This window comes from Pocillopora verrucosa, chromosome 14 (assembly GCF_036669915.1).
Source record: "Pocillopora verrucosa isolate sample1 chromosome 14, ASM3666991v2, whole genome shotgun sequence".
Taxonomy (NCBI): domain Eukaryota; kingdom Metazoa; phylum Cnidaria; class Anthozoa; order Scleractinia; family Pocilloporidae; genus Pocillopora; species Pocillopora verrucosa.
The window spans coordinates 6055188-6080103 of record NC_089325.1 but is presented as its reverse complement, the minus strand read 5'-3'; the positions used below and the strand labels follow the sequence as shown (position 1 = coordinate 6080103).

The 24916-nt window shown below is 38.6% G+C and overlaps 2 protein-coding genes across 2 annotated transcripts; both read right to left on the bottom strand.

Annotated features, from left to right (window-relative positions):
• Positions 1-799: 799 nt before the first annotated feature.
• Positions 800-24902, bottom strand: LOC131778309 (alpha-mannosidase 2C1). Its single transcript, XM_059094719.2, has 34 exons — positions 24765-24902; positions 24100-24225; positions 23498-23594; positions 23062-23088; positions 22217-22287; positions 21689-21866; positions 20822-20922; positions 19818-19909; positions 19167-19273; positions 18620-18730; positions 18370-18462; positions 17777-17893; positions 17515-17552; positions 16607-16664; positions 16076-16167; positions 15787-15840; positions 15439-15565; positions 15259-15349; positions 14737-14828; positions 14227-14257; positions 14068-14126; positions 13249-13414; positions 12797-12882; positions 12287-12381; positions 12038-12142; positions 11360-11432; positions 10872-10958; positions 10247-10390; positions 9921-10030; positions 9436-9515; positions 9253-9336; positions 8756-8820; positions 8137-8240; positions 800-2624 (listed from the first exon to the last, which is right to left on the bottom strand). The coding sequence occupies exons 1-34, from the start codon at positions 24866-24868 to the stop codon at positions 2510-2512; spliced, it is 3180 nt and encodes a 1059-aa protein (XP_058950702.2). The 5' UTR covers positions 24869-24902; the 3' UTR covers positions 800-2509.
• LOC136278147 (QRFP-like peptide receptor) lies at positions 3918-5650 on the bottom strand. Its single transcript, XM_066161510.1, has one exon. The coding sequence runs from the start codon at positions 5385-5387 to the stop codon at positions 4323-4325; it is 1065 nt and encodes a 354-aa protein (XP_066017607.1). The 5' UTR covers positions 5388-5650; the 3' UTR covers positions 3918-4322.
• Positions 24903-24916: the final 14 nt, after the last annotated feature.

Below are 24916 nucleotides of genomic sequence, written 5' to 3'. Positions count from 1 at the left end.
TGTCATTCTTTGTGCACAGCCTCCTGATCCAGGACATCATTTACAAGAAAACAATACCCAAACGCTGTGATTGTAGCAATATATCCAGATGCTGTGATAAGAATGGTGCGAGATACATACACCAATGCGGCAATGTGATTGGAATGAGATACATACCCTAATGCGGTGATTTGATTGGTGCGAGCAACATACCGCTGTATATGCTAACATAGAGTTATTTTCTTTTTGAAAAAAAAAAAAAAAACTCCAAAAGGGTTGGCTAGGATAACCCACTTAAGTTCACTTTGGTGAGCTAATTAGAGCCTTAAGGGCGAATCCAATCCAAATGTTCAATTTTTTACGCTGACATTTGATCTAATACTAAGTAGCTAGAAGGTAATTGCCACGACATAACATCCACGAAAGGAAACTCAGACAGGGCCAGGGCGGGCAAACCCGCTGAGAACAGTAACAAGGAATGCCTTACAAGGCACGTACAACGGCAATTGGAAGACTCAAGGTCAAAAAAAAAATATGTCGGGTTGTCTTCTTATTCAGTGGGTCAAGCATGAGGTTACATTACAGCTGCCATGTGCTGACCATTGATCATTTGTCTTAAGATACGAATCCACCCGACATTGAGTAGAAGCCAAATGTATGTACAAAACAAATAAAAACAGCAAATACACCGAGTTATTCATCACTTTGTGATCCTGACAAACAAAACAAAACAAAGAAAACATGCTCTATGACAATGCAAAGCACCAGAAATCTCCAGCTCGACCCCAGGGTTTCATTAGGCCGCAGAAAAACAATAAGGTACTCAACGTCTGTTTAATGAAAAGAGATAAAAAAAAAAAGATTTCCCATTTACATAGTATTAAACTTCCTATTTACCTCAATGTTGTATGAATTCTCACACGATGTTTTCATCGCTATTTTGCCAGAAACGGGTGTATGTAAACTAAGTGCCGCTCTCGCTAAGAGGAGTTCTCTCCACTTCCCGTTTTCTTTCATTTTTTGCCTATGAAAAGGGTTTAAGACACATGTTTCAAAAATAGTTTAGTTGTTCTCCAATTCTCTTTTTTTGCGTCGCCTCAAGCCAAAAATGATTTTTGGCTAGACCACCCGTGTGGAAAGTAATCGAAAATGTAAAGTACACAGATTTTGTCCAGCGCGTAGCGACTGTAATAATATGGCTCACGGAATTGTTACAAGTTACAAGATGTATTGAGTTAGTTCACAGACAAGATATGGAAACTTCACCTGAAATATTTTTCATACCAGCGTGATCAGAGGAGACCCTTCTCTTCGACCTTAGTTTGCACATCAAAAATTCATCAATTTGTCCGTAGTTCATGACCTGATATTTCAATGAAAATTATCGAGGAAGCGCTTCCGATCACCTTTGTTTACTTTGTAACTCACACAAGCGCGAAAGCGTCACGATCGATCACGTTTACGCAACGTTTTAGGACAACTTGGCATCTATTCTCTATTCAGTTGTTATGAAAACCTAAAATTCTCAACGAAGAAGATAAAAGAACGAAGTTTGAACGGTCAACAGGAGATCTTGGTCAATTTTCAGAGTTATGCAAATGTCTTTGACACGAGCGCAATTGAGCGAGCACACGGATTTGCATTGTTTTCAATATGTTGGTGGATGAAAATTAGAGATATACCCGCGAGTTTGAGGCAATCGGTGACCTCATTGGTATATAAGCTATGCACTGATACGCCTTTTTTAGCCCGATTAACGCCTACATTTTGAGCATTCATTTTGAGAGAGGACCGCGCTTAGCGAGAGCGGTACTAAACATCTTATATCAATTTTAAAAAAATGTTGCGACTTATACCCGAAAGAAGCACTTTAGCATTTCTCCCGTCTAAATGCCTCACCTTGGAGGTAACTTGTGCAAGAGAATGGGATGTTATACACGTAGAACAATCCCTAAGTGACAAGAATGTCTAATCTCATCTATTTTCAGCTAAAGAACGTGTTGGGCTAAAGACGAACCTAAAGACCTTTTTCATAAGCATAGGCAGGATTATAATTCTTTTGTGAAAGTGAAAATTAGCCCTGTCGGCCCCGCTTTTGCGAGAAATTTTTTTATTCAAACCATATCGTCCAAGCTAGGGGGTTTATGTACACGCCCGCCATTTATGAAAGAGGTCCGTAGCGCAAATGATTTAAAATTAAAAGGAAATTAAAAATTTCACGAGAGTGACCCCCTCCTAAAACTCCCAGCGGCAAGTAAACTTAAATAACTTTTAACTGGCAAGTTCTCACGACCTCTAAACCAACTAAATGGTGTTAGAGACGAAACTGAAGGGTGTGAAATGCCCTCTAGGGGATAGCCTAAAATATCAACGATATTTGCACAGTTAATGGATTATACACCTTTTTTCCACTGTGCCGTCGCGCCGGGAAACGTCTCAAAAATGTGGCTGAAGCTAAAGAACTGAAATACTACCTAATGAAAAATGCCGGAACAGCTTGAGTTACCTCAACTACACGACAGAGGGCCTTTTATTCAAAAAAGAGCAGCAGTGTTGTTATTTCAAATGGTCGAAAACTAAGATCCACTCGACCACGCGACAACGGAACTTCACCACCATCATCTGGGACCTCTAGGAGGTTGCATCTACATGGTAAAAAAAAAGAAAACCTGTAGGTTATAACTGGGGAAGGAAAATAAGAAATCTGGAGTGGGTTGGCGATAAAACGAAACCCTCCTCGCTCTAAAAAAACCAACAAAAATTTCTCGTCATTGTGTCCGCTCGGGCAACCGATTAGAACACAAGATTAGCTTCATTGTAACCGTGTCTGTTCTTGGAGCCGCTACCTTAGAAAGAGAGTCTCGTAAGGTTAACTCAGCGTTAGCCGTAGAACTGCAAAAAAATTAGCCGTTGGGCATAAAAATCGACAAATTGTAACCGTTGGTCCCGAAAAGTTAACCGTAAAATTTCTTGTGGTAACCGAAACGAAAGAAATTAGCCTTAAACTGTAGAGTAAAATTGCCAAAATTTTAACTGTAGGATATAAAAGCCATCACCCCATTGAGACCCTTTCGTAAAGGTAAGGGTGCTTATCCATCAGAGCACAATTGACAAAAACCGTTGGGAACCATCATAAATAGCACACGCTTAGCTTGCGTTCCAGGCAGTTTTGCGGGTACCAGAGATTAAGAGCCACCCAAAAGCCTCACATGAACAGAGAGGGCCGGTCGTTATTTTTCGCCCGGGGGAGGGGGGGAGAGGGGATGGCGAGGCTTGATCGGATGAGTTTGGGTGTGTCACGGTAACATTTACCCTTATCCTCCTAGTACGACCCCCGTTCGTCATCGACGAGAATAAAGGAAATGAACATCAACTTAAGGAGCTCTAGATTGTTACACAAATTCTCCTTATCAGCACATTAAGAAATGTATAGAGAACAGTATGGAGAATATGCATACTGATATTAGTATTAATTGTTACTGTACTAAGAAGATGAAAGTGCCCTTGAATCAAAAGCAACGTAAATTAGACAAATAAAGTCTGTAATAGTTTTTATAATCCCCAATAATGGAGTGTTTATCAATAAATTGCAAATATCCGATGAAGCGATTTATAATTAAGAAGATTCCATATGTTATCAACATGTTTTCACGCGTAAACTTTGTCTCATAGTTCTGTCTGCAAATAAAAGAAAACTTTTTTTTATTAAGAGAGAAACACTTTAGACGTGCGGATTAAATACAATAGTGTAAGTGGCACAGGCATTGAATGATTCAAATACTTGCTTTAGAAATTTGTTCCTGGATTTCATTATAGCATCTAAGAGGCCCTATAGAATGCCTCATTCCATGTTTGGTGGCCATTTTAATTTGCTTAGTTTCCTTAAAAGTGGAATACCTCTCGAAAAAATTTATTCTTCACATATTTTTGTTATACACTTTATTTTTATATTCAAGCACAAGGGGGTTGGCACAACTCGAGACAGCTGTGTATAACTTTCAAAAATTCTCCTCCATCAATTTTTTAAAACGTTCGTAAAAAAAATTCGCGCGAATCGAAAACATCGCGACGGAGCTTGCAGTACTCGCGCATAAAAGCATGAGACAATTTGTGTACTAGAAATCATTAGAAATGCCAGTTTTAGCCGCCATTCCCTCTGGACCTTTTCTTCACATCAGAGTACAGTCAAGGCGACATTCATTCTACGAACAATACTGAACTTACAGTGAGCAAGCCCCAGTCAAAACGTTTACCTTTATTCCCATCGGGAATTTCTCGCGATTTTCTACAAATTATCTCAACCGAAAGAAAACAAAATCAAAATATTCGATCAACGACTCGTTCTAAACCGACGCTTCTTGAAGCGATTCTGGGCCGATGCTTTCCCGTTGACTAAAGAGACTGTGATCTGGCTTTCCGACACACTCCGTCATACTGGCTACAAACGCTTTTCGAAAATCAGCGCTCATTAGAAACAAAATAACAGGATTTACAACATGTTTGCAGTAGTACAGAACTAGGCAAATTAAATCTGCATAGGCGATAGTCCGGCTGCTTCTTATAACTTCAACTGGCTGGAATTCGAGAGTAACCATCAAAGTACCGCGAGGGAGATAGCAGAATTGAAAGATAACCAAACTCGTGAGCAACATCCGAATAAGACGCCGCTTATTTTTTTTCCGTCTCTCATGTTCGTCGCTGTTCTTGGAAACGATGCGAGTAGATGCCCCAAATTCTCTTTTCCTATTTAAAACAGTGATGATCTTAATGTAACAACAGGTTTGAACAGCCAGTGGAACCATTATAAAAACAAGGACTAGATACGCGATGTAACAGCGACGGAACATCTGCGAAGGCCATTGAAGCGAGCAAATTCTCCAGCCTGGCAGAACTTCGATCAGTTCCAATAAAAAGGCTTGTGGTATTCCGCTGGCGCCGTAACATCCCAACCATAAAATAGTAATGATAACTCTGGTTTTCCGCAAAGATATTTTTGGATTAAAAGGTTTGACGATAGCCCTGTATCTCTCTAGGCCAATCGTAGTATGAGTGAGAACGGACACACACACAAAAACATCTTGGATCGGCCACAGAAAGCGGCACATAAAATCTCCAAATGGCCAGGAGGTAAATATTTCCAGAATACGTAAGGGTGCCGCGATCAGCCCAACACCGAGGTCTGCGAGAGCAATATTCATGATAAAATAATTACATGGAGTTTTCATGCTTTTCTGTCGAAGGATTGTAAAAACAACCAGGCTGTTGCCGGCCAGGCTTGCAACAAGGATGGCGCTGAACAGAATAGTGGTTACCAGTCGATAAACCTTGCTAAATGAGGGTTCTTTTACAAGAGGTACTGTTTCGTTACAGTCACTTGAGTTGATGAAAGATGTTGAGTTATAGCACATTTCAGTTTCTAATGCCTCCCGACAGTTAAAACACGTCGTTGTAAATCAATCGCTTTAAAAAATAGCCTTTGATGCAATAAACTACCAAGTTCTACCAATCCACGCTGGTTATTAACGTGGCGTCGTTAAGCGAATTCTCCAGCGCAAAATTATGATCGGAAAATCGCCAGATCTCCTGCAAAGGAGTCAAAACTTAAGAAAGGTGTGAGATCAGATGTACCAGAAATGTATTATTAAGCGACTTGAAGACGTCGACGTTCCTCGCCAACAAAATACATTACAAATTGCGTCTCTTTCCTGCTACTGGCAAGAATTTTAATTAAAGCCATTGTTGAAAATCTACGGGAGCTGCAGGTGTTAACGAGTGTTGGGCGAATAACAAATGATTCCTTACCGCTCATTTTTCACACGCCATGTCCAGGGTTACAAATTTACAAGTTGACAATGCAAAAAAACCCTATGGCGCTATCAATCAGAGGAAATTAAACTGGTACAATAGATTTGCAGCTTTAGCTTATGAACGCGAAGGGGAGTGAGAACCAAAAATGGGAAACAGCTTAAATAAACGAATGGATTTACTTCTTTTTTAGAATTTTCTAGATGAAAGGTTGAAATTTGAGATGGAATTTTGACACGGATTCCTGACTTACAGCGATATCGGCTATCCTCAAAGAGTATTTAAATACACTTTTAACAGTTTCAAAGAATATAATTTTCAGATGACAGGTGCCCCAGAGGCCAACAGCAAGATACGGCAAAATTACCAGTATCAGAGTTCTCTTAGTACTAAACAAATTTTTTTTGGACGAAAAGCAGACAGCGCCGTGTAGCATGTTGTGGGAAATAATAACATAACTAAATCTTTGAGAATACTTATGACGAGAAGATCTTCAATCTGATTCAGTAAATGCAAGAAATAAATATTCTGTACTCGCAAGACATGAAATTGTAAAGGCAATGCGAACGCAGATTTAAGTGAAAAACTTTCTGCAGCCAATCAACTAGCCAAAGACACGAGAAAACCAATATTTGGCAACCCCATAGATTATTCAGGAGCGAATGATGTTTTAACGACAAAGACGCTACATATAGACTGACATGAAAAGCAACTATCATTTTTGCGCTTCATCTAAGAGGTAATCACTACCGCCAAAACTTTTAGAACACATATTGACGGAATATCTAAGGGATAAAGTAAAAGACTCGATTCTGTAAGCGGGCCAGGCCAACGTATCAATACAAGCAAGCACGTTTGCCGTTAACTCGTAGTAATGCATTCATCAGCGCGAAGAATATCTTGCCAAGAATGTAAAACCCGGATTGGCAGTTAATGGATAAACAAGAGTGATGGACTAATCACTTGAAATAAGTTAAACAGCATGACAAAAATTACAGCCATCAATGGCCAATGCTTAACGTGAATTCGTTTAGGTTCATGTAACGACGGCTTACATTCTGCCTATTTTGACTTTCCGTAACACAAGACGCGAACCCTCTTCATTTATCGGATGAAATTAGTACTATCCAGTAAATTTGCAAAAGAGGCTACTTTGCAGTTAAAATCAGTTTGGAAATTTAATCCACTTGCTCTTTCGTTATCACCTGTCAGTCAACGTTTATTGAAAATAGTCACTGGATAAAACTTTCCATGAATTAACAATTAAGCGATAAGTTTCTTTCACCGTGAAAAAGTTTGTTCCTTCGATTGATACTGATGCTTCAATCCTGTATAGTGTAAAAAATCGTTGGGAAGTTCCCCAATCTTTCAAAACTGACTGACTGGCTGACTGTTTACATAATATAAAATATGTATTCTTCGGAAAAGTACCGTGAACATTCATCACAAGAGCCGAAAAATAGAACATCAAACAGACAATCAACGCCTTTTCAAGCCGGCTATTGTCTTCTTAATGAACGTTTTTAGATAATTAAATTGTCCACGTGAATAAGAAAACACCGAGTTTAAAAAGCTGTGCACGTGCGTTTTAAAATTTGGTACATTCCCTGGCCGTACTCTGCAAAACATCTTTGCAAAACCTAGGATTAGCGTCCCGTGGCCCATTTCGTTTCAGCTTAAAAACTCAACGCAACCTTCATATGATATACTTAAGAGGTCTGACGTCGTTGAAAACGGCACCGGTACCGGGCTTCTCACGAGAATGGAAATTAAAGTTTTATCAATGCTTTTTTTAGGCGACGTCGTTGGGACATCTTGAAGTTTCTGACGTCTCAGTTTTAGTGCTCGCAAATGAAAGAATATATTATGTAAACTATAGTGACTTGCTCTTACGATACTCCGCATCCTTAATCTACCCAGGTAAATGTAAAAGTGTACGGTTGATAAAAAGGTGGTTTAATCAGTTTCAAACTAACAATCGTGCATAGTTCAGTGCCTTTCTGGCCATAATCAACTTTGACGAAATTTAAAAGATCAAACAATATGAAAATATTACATAAAATATCTAAAAGTTAACAAAACAATGTAGCGATTACATGTTATTCAATTCGTACGCATGTGCGACACTGCCACGATTAAAGTGCTTCTTTGAAAATTGTATAAATTCTGGAACCATGTATCAACAAGCCTGTTCTGTTCTAAAATCTGTCTTTTTTGTCTCTTTTTTCGTTTCGTTTTGTTTTTACTTTTTTTTGAACACAGGAAATCCAAATTGATTCTTAAATTAAGAACGGCTAGCTGTAAATTCTGATGTAAGCTAGTGGGTTGCCACAGTACCTCGCTATCACTTACTTTACGACTCTCTTGACCGGAAGACTAGTCGTGAGTCTGGCACGAGCGCGACCTCCGAAAGCCTCGTAAAGTCGAACAACCGCTGCTGATGAAATTGATTCTGCCTGTCAAAACAAATTTATTTATCTGTTAACCTAGGCTGTTTCTCAGTCATAACACAGTTCAATTTTAGGTCCTTATGAAAAGTCCTTTGTGTCGTTCTTCTGCGACACGCAAATTTACCTACAATGGAGGAGGGCAGGGGAACTTCAAAATATTATTTTATTGTTAAGATAGAAAGTCAATAAAGTGAGAAAGAAAAAGAAGAACGAAACGAGGATGGTTCAAAAGAAGAGGACTAAAAACGGATTGCTATTTAACAACATAAGGAAATTTAACATTGAAGTTTTACTGAAAATCAAAGGCTAATGATTACAACATTAAACAATGAACAGCAAATATTATTCAAGCTATCTTCCTCAATTTTTCATTGAAAAATTAGGAGAATAAATACAAAGAAAAATCTTCACTAAGCCACGATTTGTGGTATTCTAGCTAAGATCACGAGACGACGTAAATGAAATACAAAGCAACAGGATAGGACATTAATTTCTTCTAGTACGTCGCACAACTTCCTTACCTTTTTCACTGTTTCCAATATCACGGCTGGATTGTCTACGTTAAAGAAGGACCTTTCCTTAATTCCTACAAAAAGGACCAAATGTCATAGAGTGTAGAAGATAGAAATAAGGAAAGAAATGGAAGTTATCAGTATTCGGTATAATCAATCAATTTTCATAATTCACTGACCATAAAACCTGTTTAAGCGAAATCTCGCTGGAGTATTGCAAGTGTCCCTTTCAAACAGGTTTAATATATTGCACAATAGAGCTATTTTCAATTGAGTGGCAAAAGAAATACAAGATTGTTTTGGTTTTATTAAACTTTGCTCCATGATTGGTCCAAAAATCTCGCACCATCCTTTCAACCAATCAAATGCAAAGCTAAAAACAATCGTACCTTGCCCCATTCGCATTTTCCCGCGCAGTCTTAGCGGCCCTAAAGCGAACAGGGTTTTTGACGACTGGATTCCAGGCACTTATTTGAACACGAATAATCCAAAAAGTTTTCACTCACTTTCACAAACAGAACCAGGTATAACGGAGATTGCCTGATTGAAGTTGTAAGCATGCTGAATAACACCAGCGCTTTGAAATGTACCTTAAGATGGAAAGAACAAGACAGAGACATTTTAAAATATTCATCAGCCTTTTAAGGTCTAAAAAGTTGACACGATCCGAAATTAACAAAGATGTATACCTGTATGAGGATAAACTGCATAAGAAAACTCATGCGATCCCATATCAGCTTCCTCATCCGGGGCTTTAGGAGCACGAAGCCTGGTAAATAAGGTCAACGATAGTAAAAATTCTGTTTCTTTGGTTATTGTTGTATAAAGTTACTCAGAAGATGAAAATTTAAGGGAACAGGTCGTAGAAAATGAGGGGGAGTAGAGAAACTTTTGTGCACTCTTAATCGATTGAAGAAGAGTCCTATGCTGAAGTTTTCGAAGCCCGAATTTCAGTCAGAAAGATGGTTTAACTGCTACTGTGATATACAGTTTGGAATGAAGTTCAACCAGGATTAGCTTTAAACAGACTTCGAACTGGCCTGTGGAAGAAATGTTAGATTGTCATCGCATCGCGAGGAAACCATGGAAAATCACTCAGAATTTCATAAATAATAACCGAATTTTGTCGGGGTGGCACTTTCAAGCACGTTACGAGAGAACACAGTGAACTTACAGTGAGATGTACATGACGTTCCCATGAGTAGAATAGCCATATTTGCAGTTAGTCATGAGTGCCACGCCCCAGTCGTGCTCGGACAAATCCACCCACTTGTGACCACAGACCTGACACAATGTTCATAACATCAATATGTAGTCGTTACTCAATCAGCTGCAAAGCACACCGTGATATCCGAAAATTTTTGTATTGTGGTTGTCTGAATGATGTACATTACAAATTACATTAGAAAAATAATAAGTGTAGAAAATCTCCTTCGTTCTTAAATTCAAGTGGCAATTTTTCACTTGGCCAGACTGTGTAAGACAAACAAATTTGCTTACCTCATACTTGGCCCAGTCCCATGAAGTATTGCAATGCGTAGGCCTTTGTAAGTGGCCGAACTGAATCTCGTAAGTAGCGTTCATGGAGTGAACATCAACGGGAAATTCAACCTTAAGAAACTTTCGATTCTCGTGCCATTCAACCTGCAATGATGGAAGACATTTCCGACAGTTTTTAAATAGAGTTGAGAAACTTCTGCTCCATCTCTCCATCATCAAACATAGACCAAACAATGTCAACTAGTTAAGTGAACAAAGTTATTTATGTTATATTTATGTTATTCAGTGTTCTCAAACCCTTCGCTACCAAACCGTAAGACAGTGCGATGCTGCACATACAGTGGTTATCGACTAATTCTGATCATCTATTTTCACGTCTTTTTGTACTTGTCTGTCAGTTTGTTTTTACAGAACCAAGTATGTCTCGCCGATCGCGCATTTTTTTGGGTTTAACTTCATCTAGCCAGAAAATGTTATTTATTCAACGCATACTGATGAAATACGAACATTTTTTTCTGTTTCGAAAACACGATCTCTTCATCATGCTTACTTCAGTCCCTTCTCCTTTACCTCACTCGGCCTTCACTTAATCTCTTCAGATACCTCAGTTTTCCCAGAGATTTACCTTTGTGTGGAATTTAACATATGGTAAGTCAGCATCCAAAGATACTGTTTGCCTCAAAGAACTGTGCTTACTGATCCTTATAGAGAACTATAAAAGAAAAAAGAAATGTTAGGAAAGCTCGTGGCTGTAGGAAGTCGAAAGCTTAATGATAACAAATTGTTAGATGCACCACAATTATGATATCACAGCTTTCTCGACTGACCTCTTCTCACTCCAGGCCCCTCCTCACAAATAGGGGTTGCTCTATCACATGCTATGACCTCATTTCTCCTCCGCATCACCGACATAATATTCCTTAATTCATAGTTAATATCGTTTACGTTTAAATTTTTGTGTTCCCTTCCACAAACTCGAAAACCATAAGGTTCTGAGGCAATATTGAACGCGGTCTATATCAACGTCAGCCAATCAAAATTTTAATTGGTAGTCTAACGTCCTTTTGAAACAAACGCAAGTAAGCGCAAATAAGTAACAGTTATTATATCTACCTCGACTGAGACTCTAAGCGGCCCTTCCTCCAAGACCTTGAAGTCTTCAGAGGATGTTGGAAGTAATAGTTTCCTAATACGATTGGAAAAACAAGATATTATCAGGTATATCATTATTATCACTATAAATCCTTTTTACATGTATCATCATTTTTATTGTCATTATTATCATCAGTATTATTATTATCATTATCATTACTATTATCACTATCACTAAATTTTCATTTGAGATACGTCATCGAGGAGAGCGAGACTCGTCAGGACCATTCCGACAAAACTGAATAATTACTTGCTTGGCCCTGTTTTGTGAACACTAAGCCTTTCCCTGAACTTCTCCGAGAACAATTACCACACTTTTACTCATTCTTTACTGTAAGTATTAAAAGTCGAGGTGGTTAGAAGCGATGGATGAGACTCGGAACATAATATTTAGTCCTGTTGAACGTGGTTGCCTGTCCTTCGTTCCCATTCTCCCCCACTAACACATTACTCTTCCAGCCACCATACCACTGTCATTTTTCAGTCGTTAGCTCGTTCATTATTAAAGTTATTTGAGTATAAAAGGATCATTAAGCAAGTAGAGTAAACTAACATGGAGAGTGAGAGCATACAATCAAATTTTGTGTAGAATAAAAATTCGGCCATTTCTTTCTCGTTTCTCTCAATTCTTAAACAAACCTCGTTTCCAAGTAGTATGGCATCACATCCCAAGCATCCCAAAACAATGGAACATCGTCAAACAGGACAAACTGGTTTCCAGAATACCCTGGGCTGATCGCTTCCCTGAAAACGGTGAAGAAGAAAAATAAGTTTATGAGGTCACTGTTATTTGTAACTTCGTGCCAAATTCCCCGGTAAACCGTTAAAATTTAATGAATGACTGAAGACACAAGCAACTGTCTTCAGTGCACTTACGACTACCTTTACCTGCCACTCGCCTTGTGTACAAGACTTCTTACCAGACCCCCTCGGACCAATTCAACTCGAATTAAATTGTTTTCCAATGTGACAGATCCCTGTGTCTGAAACATAAAATAAAAAAATCTGAACAAGACAGCTTTACCCGGGCAGCTATGCTGAATCAAAACTGGAAAGCTCACATCATCTGTCAAGTTTCATACAAGAAGACAGGCTTTTGAGGTCAAAAACTCATTTAAGGGTTGAAGTATTAAGCACGTTTTTGCTAAATGGACACACTAGGAATACAGCCAGACTCGACATGTTAACTCGCGTTTTCCTGTGCTTTAGGTCGTTTGTTTTTTTTGCGGGAGATCTCATTGATCCCTGGTAATATTTACTTTTGCTCAGATAGGCCTGTGTAACAACTTCAGTTTTAGATTTACAATACAAAGTTGAAAAGGGCTTTTTGTTCACCACAAGGACACATTCTTCTAGGATCTGCAATATAGAAAACTTCTTAACTGAATTTAGCCAAACCTCGTCCAATGATACAGAAACTGGATGGAATTCATTCGTTGTTTCAACTGCGTTGGATATGCTCGTGCTTGAAACAGAAACCGATACTGAAACAAGATGAATAGTAAGCAAGATGAGTAAAACAAGCTACAGAATTTTTCAGGGGTGCAAAACAAAAAAAAACAAGAGACTAGTTAGTCATTTCCCCAAGTTCCTATAAAAGAGAGGCACTTGTGAATGGAAAGGAATAATTCCAAAGGGGAAATGTAATTACCGAACTGGTTAAAAAAAAAAAAATTTCACGGCAAGAAGAGATCTATTTCAACGCTTGAAAGCAAATCCAATGAGGTCCCGCGGTATTCAAAAAATTGTAGAGTTATGTTGATGCTTTCCTATTCAATCAAATGGATTTGTTTCTCGTGGTAGTCTGGGGCTTTAATCCTCCGGGGTGCATCGCATTGTGTTACTCTCACCAAGGTTTTCTCCTTCCTTTGATCTCTGCGTTTTCATGGACGACTGTTCGTTTGCAGATAAGCGTTCCCACAATTCCTTAGGAATGGTTACTACTTCAGACCGAGGCCAACTGAGCGTGTTAACAAGAACTGGTTTGATCAGGCAATTTTCTTCCCCAGAGTTCAACTGTATTTTATCGAGAAGAATAAGTGAGTGAGCGCATAACGATGGCTACCTTTCTTGTTGTGTGTAGTGGGGCATTGGGTAAATAAATTCATCACAACAGAGAAATTAATATAAGAATAGAATAATTTTGCAGACAATACTGATAATACAAAGGTTTGACCGATAGTTTCCAGCCAAAGGTGCTCTTTGATCCCATCATCTGATTCGAAATTCTCCCTTAAGCTGCCATACATGTCTTTGTAAACGTTGAAAAGGCTTCGGAGCTATAACAAGATAGCAATGTTTGCCCCAGGAGGTGATACTGGGCGTGTCCAGACCCCCCTTCCCATCTGATCGATCGGATTTTTATTTCTTGTCTGACACCAAAGTTCGTGCAACGACAGGATCTCATGTTACTCCTCAATATCAAGTACTTAAAATTCACTTATCTTGAAATATTTCTTAGCTCATTTAAGACAGAATGTGAACAAAAAAATTATATGTTTTCTGAATTCAAGTTTACATTCCCCCCCCCCCCTCCCTTCATCCCTATCAATAAAACTCCTGGATCCACCCCTCTAATCACATCTTTGATGAATGGTGTGTTGATATTGCAAGATAAAGAGATATCACAATGGTTAGTCACATCTGATAGTGAAAGGTTCATTTCATACCTGAGATATAACCTTTGAGCAACTGTCGTCGAAAATGCGAGCGATACTTTTAAGAATTTCTGCAAATTTTCGTTGTGAAACTAAACATTAGTAACACTGCAGACATATAATGTGGCTCATTTAAATAAAATACGAGTTTTCATTTCAGTAGAAACGTACCTCTATAATTTGCCAGAGCGTCGTCGGCTGCCTAAACATGAAGAGCGAAAGGTTTTTACATGAAGAAACTCTCTTTAGAAGCTTGATATTTTCATGTGCTTTCAGTGTAGGGAACACTAAATCCTAATTGGCATGCGCAGCAACAGTGATACGGATTTTGAATATGACATGCAGCAGTGACAAGCAGTAACACGTTATGAAGAGTTGCAAAGGGTGACTTCGACATGTCAAAGTAATGGCGACAGTGATATCTGTTCGTTATGGTGAAGAGGTTATGTGAGAATGTCAGTGACAAGCAATAGAGATCTTTAAGTGAAAGTGACCCGTGTCAGTAACTAACAAGCACATGTAACAATGACAGTGACAGGGACCTGTGGTGGTGACACGCGTCAGTCACCCTGGGTGCGAGAGCTTAAATGACAATGACACAAAATGACACGAAAAGACCTTAGATTGTATCACTCACTTCCCTTGCTTAAGAATTACACGCCGAGAAGTTGACATTTTTACCTCTTTGATACAGCTTCCTGGTAAAATGTCATGAAACTGATTTAAAAGCATAAGTTTCCAGATCCTAAGGAATTCTTCAGCTGGATAAAATTCTGATAAACAGAGCAAAAAATAGAAGAAAAAAAGATCTCTGATCAATCGCAAAAGTAATTAAAAGTTGTATTAACTGAAATTTATCACAGACCAAGATATAAATATAACGTACATACAAAGGTTTGCAAATACCAGATATCGAAAAACAAGCGTTCAACCAGTTTTATCGGTTGTTAAAGTCTTGACATTTCCCTAACTAGGTACAAAAAAAAAAGAGATTTGAAATCTAATTTGAATTAATGACAGTTTCTGAGAAACTACACATCAACCCCTAGCCTGATCCCAACATTAACCCTTCGTTGCTATCAGTTGACTGTTGTTAATCTGTTGATAGATTAATTTATCGAGAAGAAAATGGACAACGCCAGTTGCTCCCAAGCAATCTATTTTTTAATTAGGAAATGAAGAAATGAAGGAAAAAAAACTAACCCGCATTGTAACCTCCCAAAATGAAAGAAAGAGTTGCCATGAGTTCCGCGTCATGAAGAAGGAATTCACTTTGGCGATTTCCTCGTTTAATCTAAAGCAATGAATGTAAATAAAACTATTAGCACTGTTTGTTTGTTTGTTTGTCTGTTTCTTTTCTTATTTTCTTTTATCAGTTCTCACCTGCGCCTGCGTGGTGTATGTTCCTTGATGGAGTTCCAAGTACAACTCACCAACCCACGTGCACAGCTTGCCGCCGTCACGTGATTCAAGGGAATGGAAGAATTCATGAGGGTCTGACAGCTTCACCCTGAGTCAGTTAACAACGAAAATCACATCATGAACAATCAAACAGTTACAAGCTCGAACGCGTGGCTAATCGTCCTCGCGCTCGCCTTCCGCCTGCGCTTCCCTGAAAAAAAAGTGATTCCATATTGTAAGGGTATGACTTGCGCGATGTAATACTCTAGAATTAAACGGACTGAAATCTATGCAGAAGAACTATGAAATACAAATCATAGTAACTCGTACCTCGGGCAGCCATCTACATCTTCCATTCTCTTCAACATTTGTAACATATCCTCACTGCAAGGGCACAAGTTCGCATAAATTTTACGTTCGGTAATATGCTGATTTAACAGACATGAAAACATCTAATTTTTTGTTTATATTTAACCCAGGATTAGCGTTGATCAGGTCCAGGTTTATTTTCTTAAAGAGACTGCTGAATGCCGTATCTCAGGACAAGTATTGCAGCCGTAGACTTAAAAATTATTCATAAACTGGTAAAACAAAATCGTATGGCTCAGGTGTCACTCACGTGGGTCCCCCGCCGCCATCTCCATGGCCATACAACAGCATACTGGCGTGAGTTTGCCCTTTGTCTTTCAGTTGCCTTACTGTCTTTAAAACCTGAAATGAAAAGAAAAACGTATCGCTCTGACTATAGAGATAAACATTTCTAACTAAAAAAAACAAACATACACCAAAAACAAATCCGATTCTGGCAATCTTCTCAAAAAGCATTGGGAAGAAATCATCACTACAATGAAATTAAAATAGATGGACCGTGAAGGGGAGAACAAGGCGGCTGTGAAGACAACCAGTTAGTAATTGAGGAGGGGGGAGTAAATTTAAAATCCATTCTTTCTCTTGGCTTCGTCTTCAAACCGGAGCTCAAACAGTAAATGATTATCTCGGCAAAGATGTAATTTTGGCCAAAATCCAAAATTGTGTGGTAAGGGACTCCAGTTTAGTCTAAAGCAATCCTTCGCATATTTGTTTAATGCGGTAAGCGTGAAGCGTGAGCAAAAGACGTGACTTATATAAGATGTATACATCACTGACTTACATCAGCAGCGTTTGCACGAGACTCGTACGTGTCTGCGGGAGGAAAGTGCGCAAGACACCTGTAAACATGAGGGAAACAAAAGAACAGTTAGATAGAATACCGGTAATTTGAAGATCACCGAGTTATTTTACCACAATTGGAAGTAATGGGGCAATCTGATTGGTGAATTTGCCCTTGTCGCTGAGGGTACAGACAACGCTGCTTGCATCAAAGAGCCACGCAACCCCTTTATCAGCTCTCAAACATGGATGACCCCAGAATTTAATTTTGACGTCGATGTTAACGGTATTCGTCATCACAGTGGTCAAAGTATTGTGGACTCACAAGCTGGCGCAGCCATACAGCCGAATGTCCACAACAAATTAAGGAGAAAATAAGGGATACATTAAGTTAAGGGGTTAGTCGTAAACGAAGAAAGTAATCCTGGTAATCCTTTCCGTCGTATAACGCGACTGGGAGTATTGCTATTGTGCTCTACCTCAGTGTACTGCTATTCAAAACCTGATTACACTTCCTCTCCCTGCCCCTCCTCCCCCCTGCCCCCCTTCCTTCACCTTGCACCAAAATTCAGCGTGCTAGCCATTAGGCAACTATGTCTCCCACAGGTAGATAAGTTGTTTTTTGGAAGAACTGCCATCTTCCCTAACAAGATCATCATCAAAACTTTCTTTTTGTAGAAAGAGAAATACAATTGTCGACGATGGTTCTTAGCTTCTCAAGAATCTTTTTAAAAAATTCTTTAACAGCAGAGACTTTACATAATATGATTTCGGTAGAATGTAGAAACGAGCAAAAGGGCGTGCGCACGGAAAAGAAAAGCGGGGGCCTAGCTTAGTTCTCATGAAATCCGCCGTTATTGCGCTTCCCCGCTATTTCACTCGTTTACATTGCTATAAATAGCAACGTACCTTGATCCATCAATTCCCTCCCAAAAGAACGTATGAAACTATGAAAAAAAGAAATAAAGCTAGAATTTACGAGTAAGCTTTTGAAATCAATACTAGACACTTCATGAACACAGTTACACCACTGACTGGAAAAAAAAAAACAAACAAACAAAGTACAACAAAGCAAGAACAGAAAAAGTGAGCAAAGTTTCACTTTGGCTAACGAGCAAGGGACAGTTAGTGAAAGAACAAAAACAAATCAAAACAAAAAAAGGTCTCTTACAGGGAATTTATTTATCAGACTCCAGCTCAGTTTCATCGTTAGAAAGTACTTCATTCCTACTCCGCGAATAATCTGCGGCAGCTGAGCAGAGTAACCAAATGTGTCTGGTAACCAGAACTGACAAGAATCAACAACAAGAAAGTAAAGTGAGATAACATTAGTCACAAAATGAGGTAACGTCAATATACTGTCTTTTCCAAGAACCAAACATTGTGCCCTAACAAGGCTTCCAATCAGGTCTTTTCCTTGCAGACCGCGGCGCGTCTTCACTACCTAGCCTACCTAAGATCCTGCTATGGACTGGGCAGTGCGTCAAACGCCCTAACTGTGAAAGAAAACTTTTTTCCTCATCATCTCTTACTGGGGAGTTTTATTTACAGAATCAAATTTCCCAGAATATAAAGGCGGGCTAATTTTCAAGGAACATTCCCCTCTCGTTTCTCTACTCGTCGGGTATTCCAATAGTATACTAAAAATATGTATAGATGTCGTTATTTATTTATCCATTTTTTCACTTACGATCTATCCATTTATTTATCTACTTATTCATCTTTCTGTACATTCATTTTCTTTGTTAGTTTAATTATACCTACCTCTTGACAAACTTTCCCAAATTCTTTCCGGTGAAAATCTTGTCCAACTAAAAACTGGCGAATGAAAGATTCTCCACTCGGAATATTACCATCCTGGGATAGGCACAACAAAGAATTATATTAACCGTCACTGGGTTTGCTAGCAAGATATTGAATAACTTGACTGTCTTGTCGATGATCTGGTATTACCTCAAAGGCTTTAAATGACCTGCATACACTGACAAATAGTAGCACTCAAGAGATTTCTTACCATTTCAACCCATGTTCCACCCACAGGGATAAATTGTCCCTTGGCAACAAATAATTTAATCTCTTCAAATAAAGTCGGGTAATGGATTTTAACCCACTCCAGTTGCTGCGCCTGGGATCCAAAATATAGGACACAATCAAAGGCTGCAAAACTAAATGAGTGAAAAACTGTCCTACAGCTAACGTAACCGGAATAATGTTAAAACATTGGGGATAGAAAGACGTAAGGGATGAAGGTCTATATTCAGGCTGTGAGGAGATTTTTCATTTTCACTTTCCATCGTTATTTTTGTTGTTGTTTCAGTTTGGTTGCTAGGTCCTTCGACGGATTAAGAGTAGCCGGATAGGATTAAATGCCACTTACATCACTTACAAAACCAAGAAGGCGCTGGCACTGTAACTACACAGAAGGAGACTTGGTGTTGGCTTAAATTGAGCAGTAACTAACATATAGGTTGGAGGGGGGGGGAGGGGATGCGAAGGAGGAGGAAGATAAGAGTTAATGAGTACATTTTCAACAAAAACAAAATAAACAATTAAAAGCAAACCTGTGAACAAACAAATTTGAAGTCAGGGTATTTTTTCATCAAGCGCACAGCAGTAGCGAAACTTCGCCCACACTTCCTCACTGTCTCAGCAACAGGCCACAACCATGCTGAACATAATAATAATTCATTGCTTTTAACTCAATCTACTATTACCTAAAGAACATGTTGAGCGGCATCGACGGACAAATCAGTGTAATTTGACTATCAACTAGATATCGATAAAGATAGGTTAGCCACAGTAGCGAATTTTGCAAACTAAATTTTTGAGAGTTGGTCCTATATACGTTAAGAATGGGGAAAAAAAGTAGGAAGTTAATCAAGGTTTAGTTATTTCCGATCTCTCTCTCTTATCCCAGTCCTGACTTCATGTCACACCACGCCTCTTAACCCTTTTCACCCCTAACATCATATGCATATTCTCTAAACTGTTCTCTAGATATTCCCTGCGTTGCCGATATGGAGAATTTGTCTAATTATCAAGAGCTTCTTTAATCGGTGATCAGCTTCTATATTCCCCTGACCTTTATGTCTGATTCATTGGTGATATGGTAAGGAGAAATTAGATGGCTGTCACTCTCAGGGGTTAAAGGGTTAAAGTAATGAGTATATGTGTGATACATGTAAGAGTAGCAGACAGATGAAGCAGCTTACCACAGTCAATATGGCAGTTACCGACCGCGTGAACCTGGTGCTGGGATTCACCGTTAGTTTGCTTGAAAAATCTTGTAGCGATCTCGTGAGCTCTGCATGGAACCGAGGCAACAAAAACACGAGCAAAAAGCTCATTAGAGAATGCTATTATATATTATACCTGGGAGGGCAAAAATTTGTCTCTCTCTCACAAAGAGAGCACTTTCCGCAGTTAGGTGAAAGGTCCGAGTTTGCTCTAAGTAACAACATTAATGAGACGAGTTAAAACATAAAATACAAAACCTATACTGAAGGCCAAGGATTGGATGATGTCCTAACGAAATGAATTATATAAGGATGGATAGAACCAATCATAGACTATTAAAAAAACAGATAAATTAACATCTCTTCCACCAAATCAGTGAACTAAAAGCGGTTGTAAGGCAACATCTCTTTCCTACTTTTACAGTTCTCGTTAAATGTCCTTAATGACATGTAGAGGCAGATTAGTCCGAGCGGGAAGTACTTCCTATCGTAAACTATAACGAAATGCATCTAACCTGTTTCAGGCATCAGTTCGTCAGTAAAACGAAGAACAGTAGCAAACGGCACGATAGTAGTGGAGCCAAAAAGCGAGGAAGGCTTGTGTTGAGTCGCGTAAAGTTGACCCCAACCACTACCACTGCGCCGTTTATAATTTCGCTCCGTTATACTAACTGATTGCCTGGAACTGGCTAAAATGCTCCTTCACTAAAAGATAACTAGCAACACATGCAAGGAATTGTGACAAGAGACATAGAGAGGTAAAAATTTTTAATTGATGTGTAATAGTGCCTTACTACGGCTAATCAGTTACGAGTGCGTAACAGGTGTACCTGGTTTTCTTGTCAAAAGTGGTTTAAAAGGGTTAACAGTTTGAAACTTGGGGAGGGACATTCCTTTGAAAACATTTGTTGAGTATCCTCCCTCCCCACCTCGTCGTGAGCATACTCTGTCTGACCGTACAATAAACAGCCGCGCTATACCTCTGAAGTGATCCATCATTCGACAAATTCTGGCAAGCGTTGACAATATCATTTGCTGTGTACAGAGCTTGGAAAGCTCTCGGATTCTCTTGAGAGAGATTCTGTTGGCGAAGCGAAATAAACAAAGGTCAAAGTAAAATCAAACGGCGGCTAGGAAAGTTTCTACCATGGGGTAAACGAAAGATTTATCACAGGGGCACAGTGGTAGCGGATAGAACTGAGATAACAAACAATAGTTTTGTTTGTATAGTTTCGAGTCAGAATTAACAGGAATTTTAATTGATGAAGTCCAACTTTAAATCAAACAGTCACTGAAGAAGAAAAAAATTGAAGCACTCTCCAAAACATTCGGCCTTTTGCCGGATATGTGACCCCAATTGTACCTGGACATCATTTTTGCCGAAGTAGTGAGGCGGTAGACAATTACACAGGACAATGATCATTCCTTGTTCAATTAACGTTAAACTGTTGCTTGACTGTTTTAGGTCGTTCATTTGTCTCTAGTTTGATTGCAAAACCTTTTGTTCATTCCCCAGCTTGTTAACCCTTAACACCCTAACATCAGTATCCATATTCTGCATACTCTTCTCTATATACGTCTTTTGGTACTGACAAGGAGAATTCATTTGAAGATCAAAGCTTCTTAGGATGCCGATTATTTCTTTTATTCTAATGACCTTAATAAATGCTTCGGCAGTATTTTACTAAGGAGAAATTAGATGCTGGTGACTCTAAAGGTTTAGAGGGTTAAGGTTTGTTTCGTTTTAGCGTGCGTTTATTCGACTGTGCGTTTGATTATAAACTTATTCGTTCCTTCCTTTCTTTACTTGTTTGTTCGCCTGTTTGCTATTTCAACTCATTTCTCACCTTGGCCAGGTCAATGATAACCGTAAGATCCATTAAAACTTCGTAAACTTCAGCGTCAAACACAGCAATTTCAGCCATGGACAGCGTGTAATGTCTTTTCGGGTCCGGTGCATTTATCAGGCCATCTTTTCCAGCACCAAACATACCATTGGCAGCCATTTCCACGTACAAGGTACAGCTTTGGAACAACAACAACAACAAATATAAATCATTGAAAATGTTAGCATTGCAATTCTCACAGCAATCATCAATTGGTAAGAATAAAGAGATTTGGAGCCCATCCACATTCAAATCCCCTCTCAGGCTAAAAATGCAAGACATAAAAAAATAAAAAATAAAAAAAAAAAAAAACAGAAGAAAGTGAAACAACACCAAACGAACAAACAAGAGAACAAACAATCTCAACCAGATTATACTGACAGCGCTCTAAGCAAATCTTTCGCATTTGCCTTTTTCACTGTCCTGGAACCACATTTAAAGATATTTTCACATAAAATAATTAATAATGTCTCTGTTGCTCATGTGTACCTTCCAGGAGTTGCTTTGGTAGAGAGGACATAGTCTGTACGCTGTTGATGTCCATCTCCACCTGTTAGGCCCTACAGAATACAGAAAAAAATTAATAGAATTATGAGAATGAGTGGAACCAAAAAAATTGATTCTTGCTAAAACTTCTATCAGGTTTGACAGCAGCTTTTTAATAGAATAAAAATGCATTGCACAAATTGATATGAAAGTATGAGACATAATGAAAGAAGACCATGATTGGCTAGTTACTGTACATCCAAAGGTGTGAATTCAAGCCCTTGTTGTTTTGTTGTGTTGTTGGGTGGGGCACTTTACCCTAACAGCACTTCTCTACTCATGAGTATGAATGGACACTTAATTGTGAACTTGATGAAATGCTGGGCAGGGGGAAGGGGGTCATTCATGACAGGGATGGAGGGGAAAATACTCCTACACCCTGTGGTTGCTTCATACAACAACAGAAAAAGCCTAACCTTCAGTGGTATGGGCTGGAATAACCTTGAGGATTACTGGTACCCATTTCATACTTTTGAAAAATAAATTCTCAGGTTAGAAGAGGCATATGTTTAGCAGACACTAAAACTGGCCAGAAGACAGTCATGATCCCCTCCCCTAGAACCATTATCCAGATAACATATTTATATGTTCTTAAAACAGGTTACATGAAGTGCCTCTTTCTCAAATTGCAGTTTGTGATGCAAATAATACCAAACAATACCAATAAATAAGTCAGCACACTTTAAACTCTGGGAGTGAATTGTACCTGGTAAAAAACATATTTTGCTCTCTGAGTTTTTATGGAGCCAAGTTTTTTTCTTGCTTACTGTGAATTTTTTGACATGTACCTGTTTGGGTTTTCCTTCTTGCCACACCTAAAACAAATTATATTTACCATTGTTACGGTTATTATAAACAACTACTGATAAAAATTATTAACGGAGTTGTAAAACAAATAATTGATAAAATTCTACCAAATTTAAGACCTTGAATCCTTTAATTCCCAGGAGTGATTAACATTTAACTTCTCCCTATAATATCCATACATTATCTGGCAAACAGGTAATGAGATTTACTCAAACTTATCCGTTAGGAGTTGTTATCTTGATCTAACATCAAATTCTGGTCACTAATTTACAAAGAAATGTGTAACAGCTTGAGGGAAGAATAAACAATCAGATGTTGGAGTCAAAGGGTTCAGCACTGAATTTCTGCCATTGAAGCAATCTCCTAAATATAAGAATTGAATCAAATAAGAAAATTAATATCTGAGTTCTAAGTTACCATAGCTTCTGATCCAGAGTTCCATCTGAAATGCACTATTTCTCCTGTCCACTCTTCTGGAATGTCGATGACAACTTTGAACCAATGAGTGGACCACCTGTATAAGGAGGGTGAGGAGTTGGATTTAAGAATACATTTTGGAAGTGAAAACATCAATCTTGGATATAAGATCAAGGGAGGGGTTTGGAGTCAAATATAGGTAAATCTGCTAATTTGCACCAACTTTGGACTCAATCCACTGATCATGAAGCAGACCCCATTTCTAAAGTCTCCTTGGTATTTATCTATCACAAATGACAGTATGCCTTGATTCTTTATTTTATTTTTACTGATTTAGATTTAAATAATTGAGTTTTTGCTTTTTCTTTTGCTTAAAATTAAGCATTGACAATAAGTTGATGAGCCTTAACCATGGGTTCATCACTCAGAAAAGGTGTTCTTTCATTTTTAAATGCTCAAATATATTTTTTATCGGCCAAATATACTGGATCTGAAACCTACTTAGCCCCAGGCCACTCCTCTTCTCTAGGAATCTGCTGTACATTAGCTGAACTAACTACTAAAAAGTAAATTGCTGCAGTCAGTGGTTGATCATGACTCACGTAGGACCATAACTGTTTCCCACTTGTGCCTCTGCAAACTTCCCACAAACAGCTTCATTGTATGGGACTCTTCCAGGAGCTGTGTAGTGAGTCAGGGAACTTACAGGCAGTTTCTTAGGATATAACCTGGGGAAAGAGTAAATAATCAGCTCCAGATTAAAAGTAAATTAGTGGCTATTTCCATGGTTGCTTTAATTAAAATACCTGCTCATAAACAATCAAATCTCTATGTCATATCAGAGTCAAAGATTTTATTCATTCAAACTCAAAATACATGTTTTACGTTTAAATAAATACGTCTGAGACTCTAAAGCTGTAAAGGATGATTATAAAAAAATGGATCTATGAACATTACAATAAAAGCAGTTTCCTTTCAATTATTATTGGAAATTGCGGGATTTAAGAAGCACGCAAACTTCTTTCGTTTCACAAATAGTACTAAATAATTTAAACCTGGCGGTAAATCACGTAGGTCACTCAATAGAACGTCAGGATTTATTTTTTTCAATAGATCCACATAATATATCAAATGTATAACTATATCAAGTACGGGAAGTGGTTTGACAGATACTGTAATACTTGATTTCTAATCTGAAAAGCAACGAACGATGATGTAGCAGGAATGAATCTAGCAAAATACACCAACACCCATGCAGTAGATTTACCTACTAAACAAGTTCACATCAGCGAAATATTGCGAGGAAATGAATTTTTCCGCCCTTTCTAAAGTGCATCTCCAATTCTTCCTAGCGCGGTGTTTGTCCGCCATATTGTCCACGTCGGTGATACCGAGTCACGCAAAGTCACGCAATTAAGT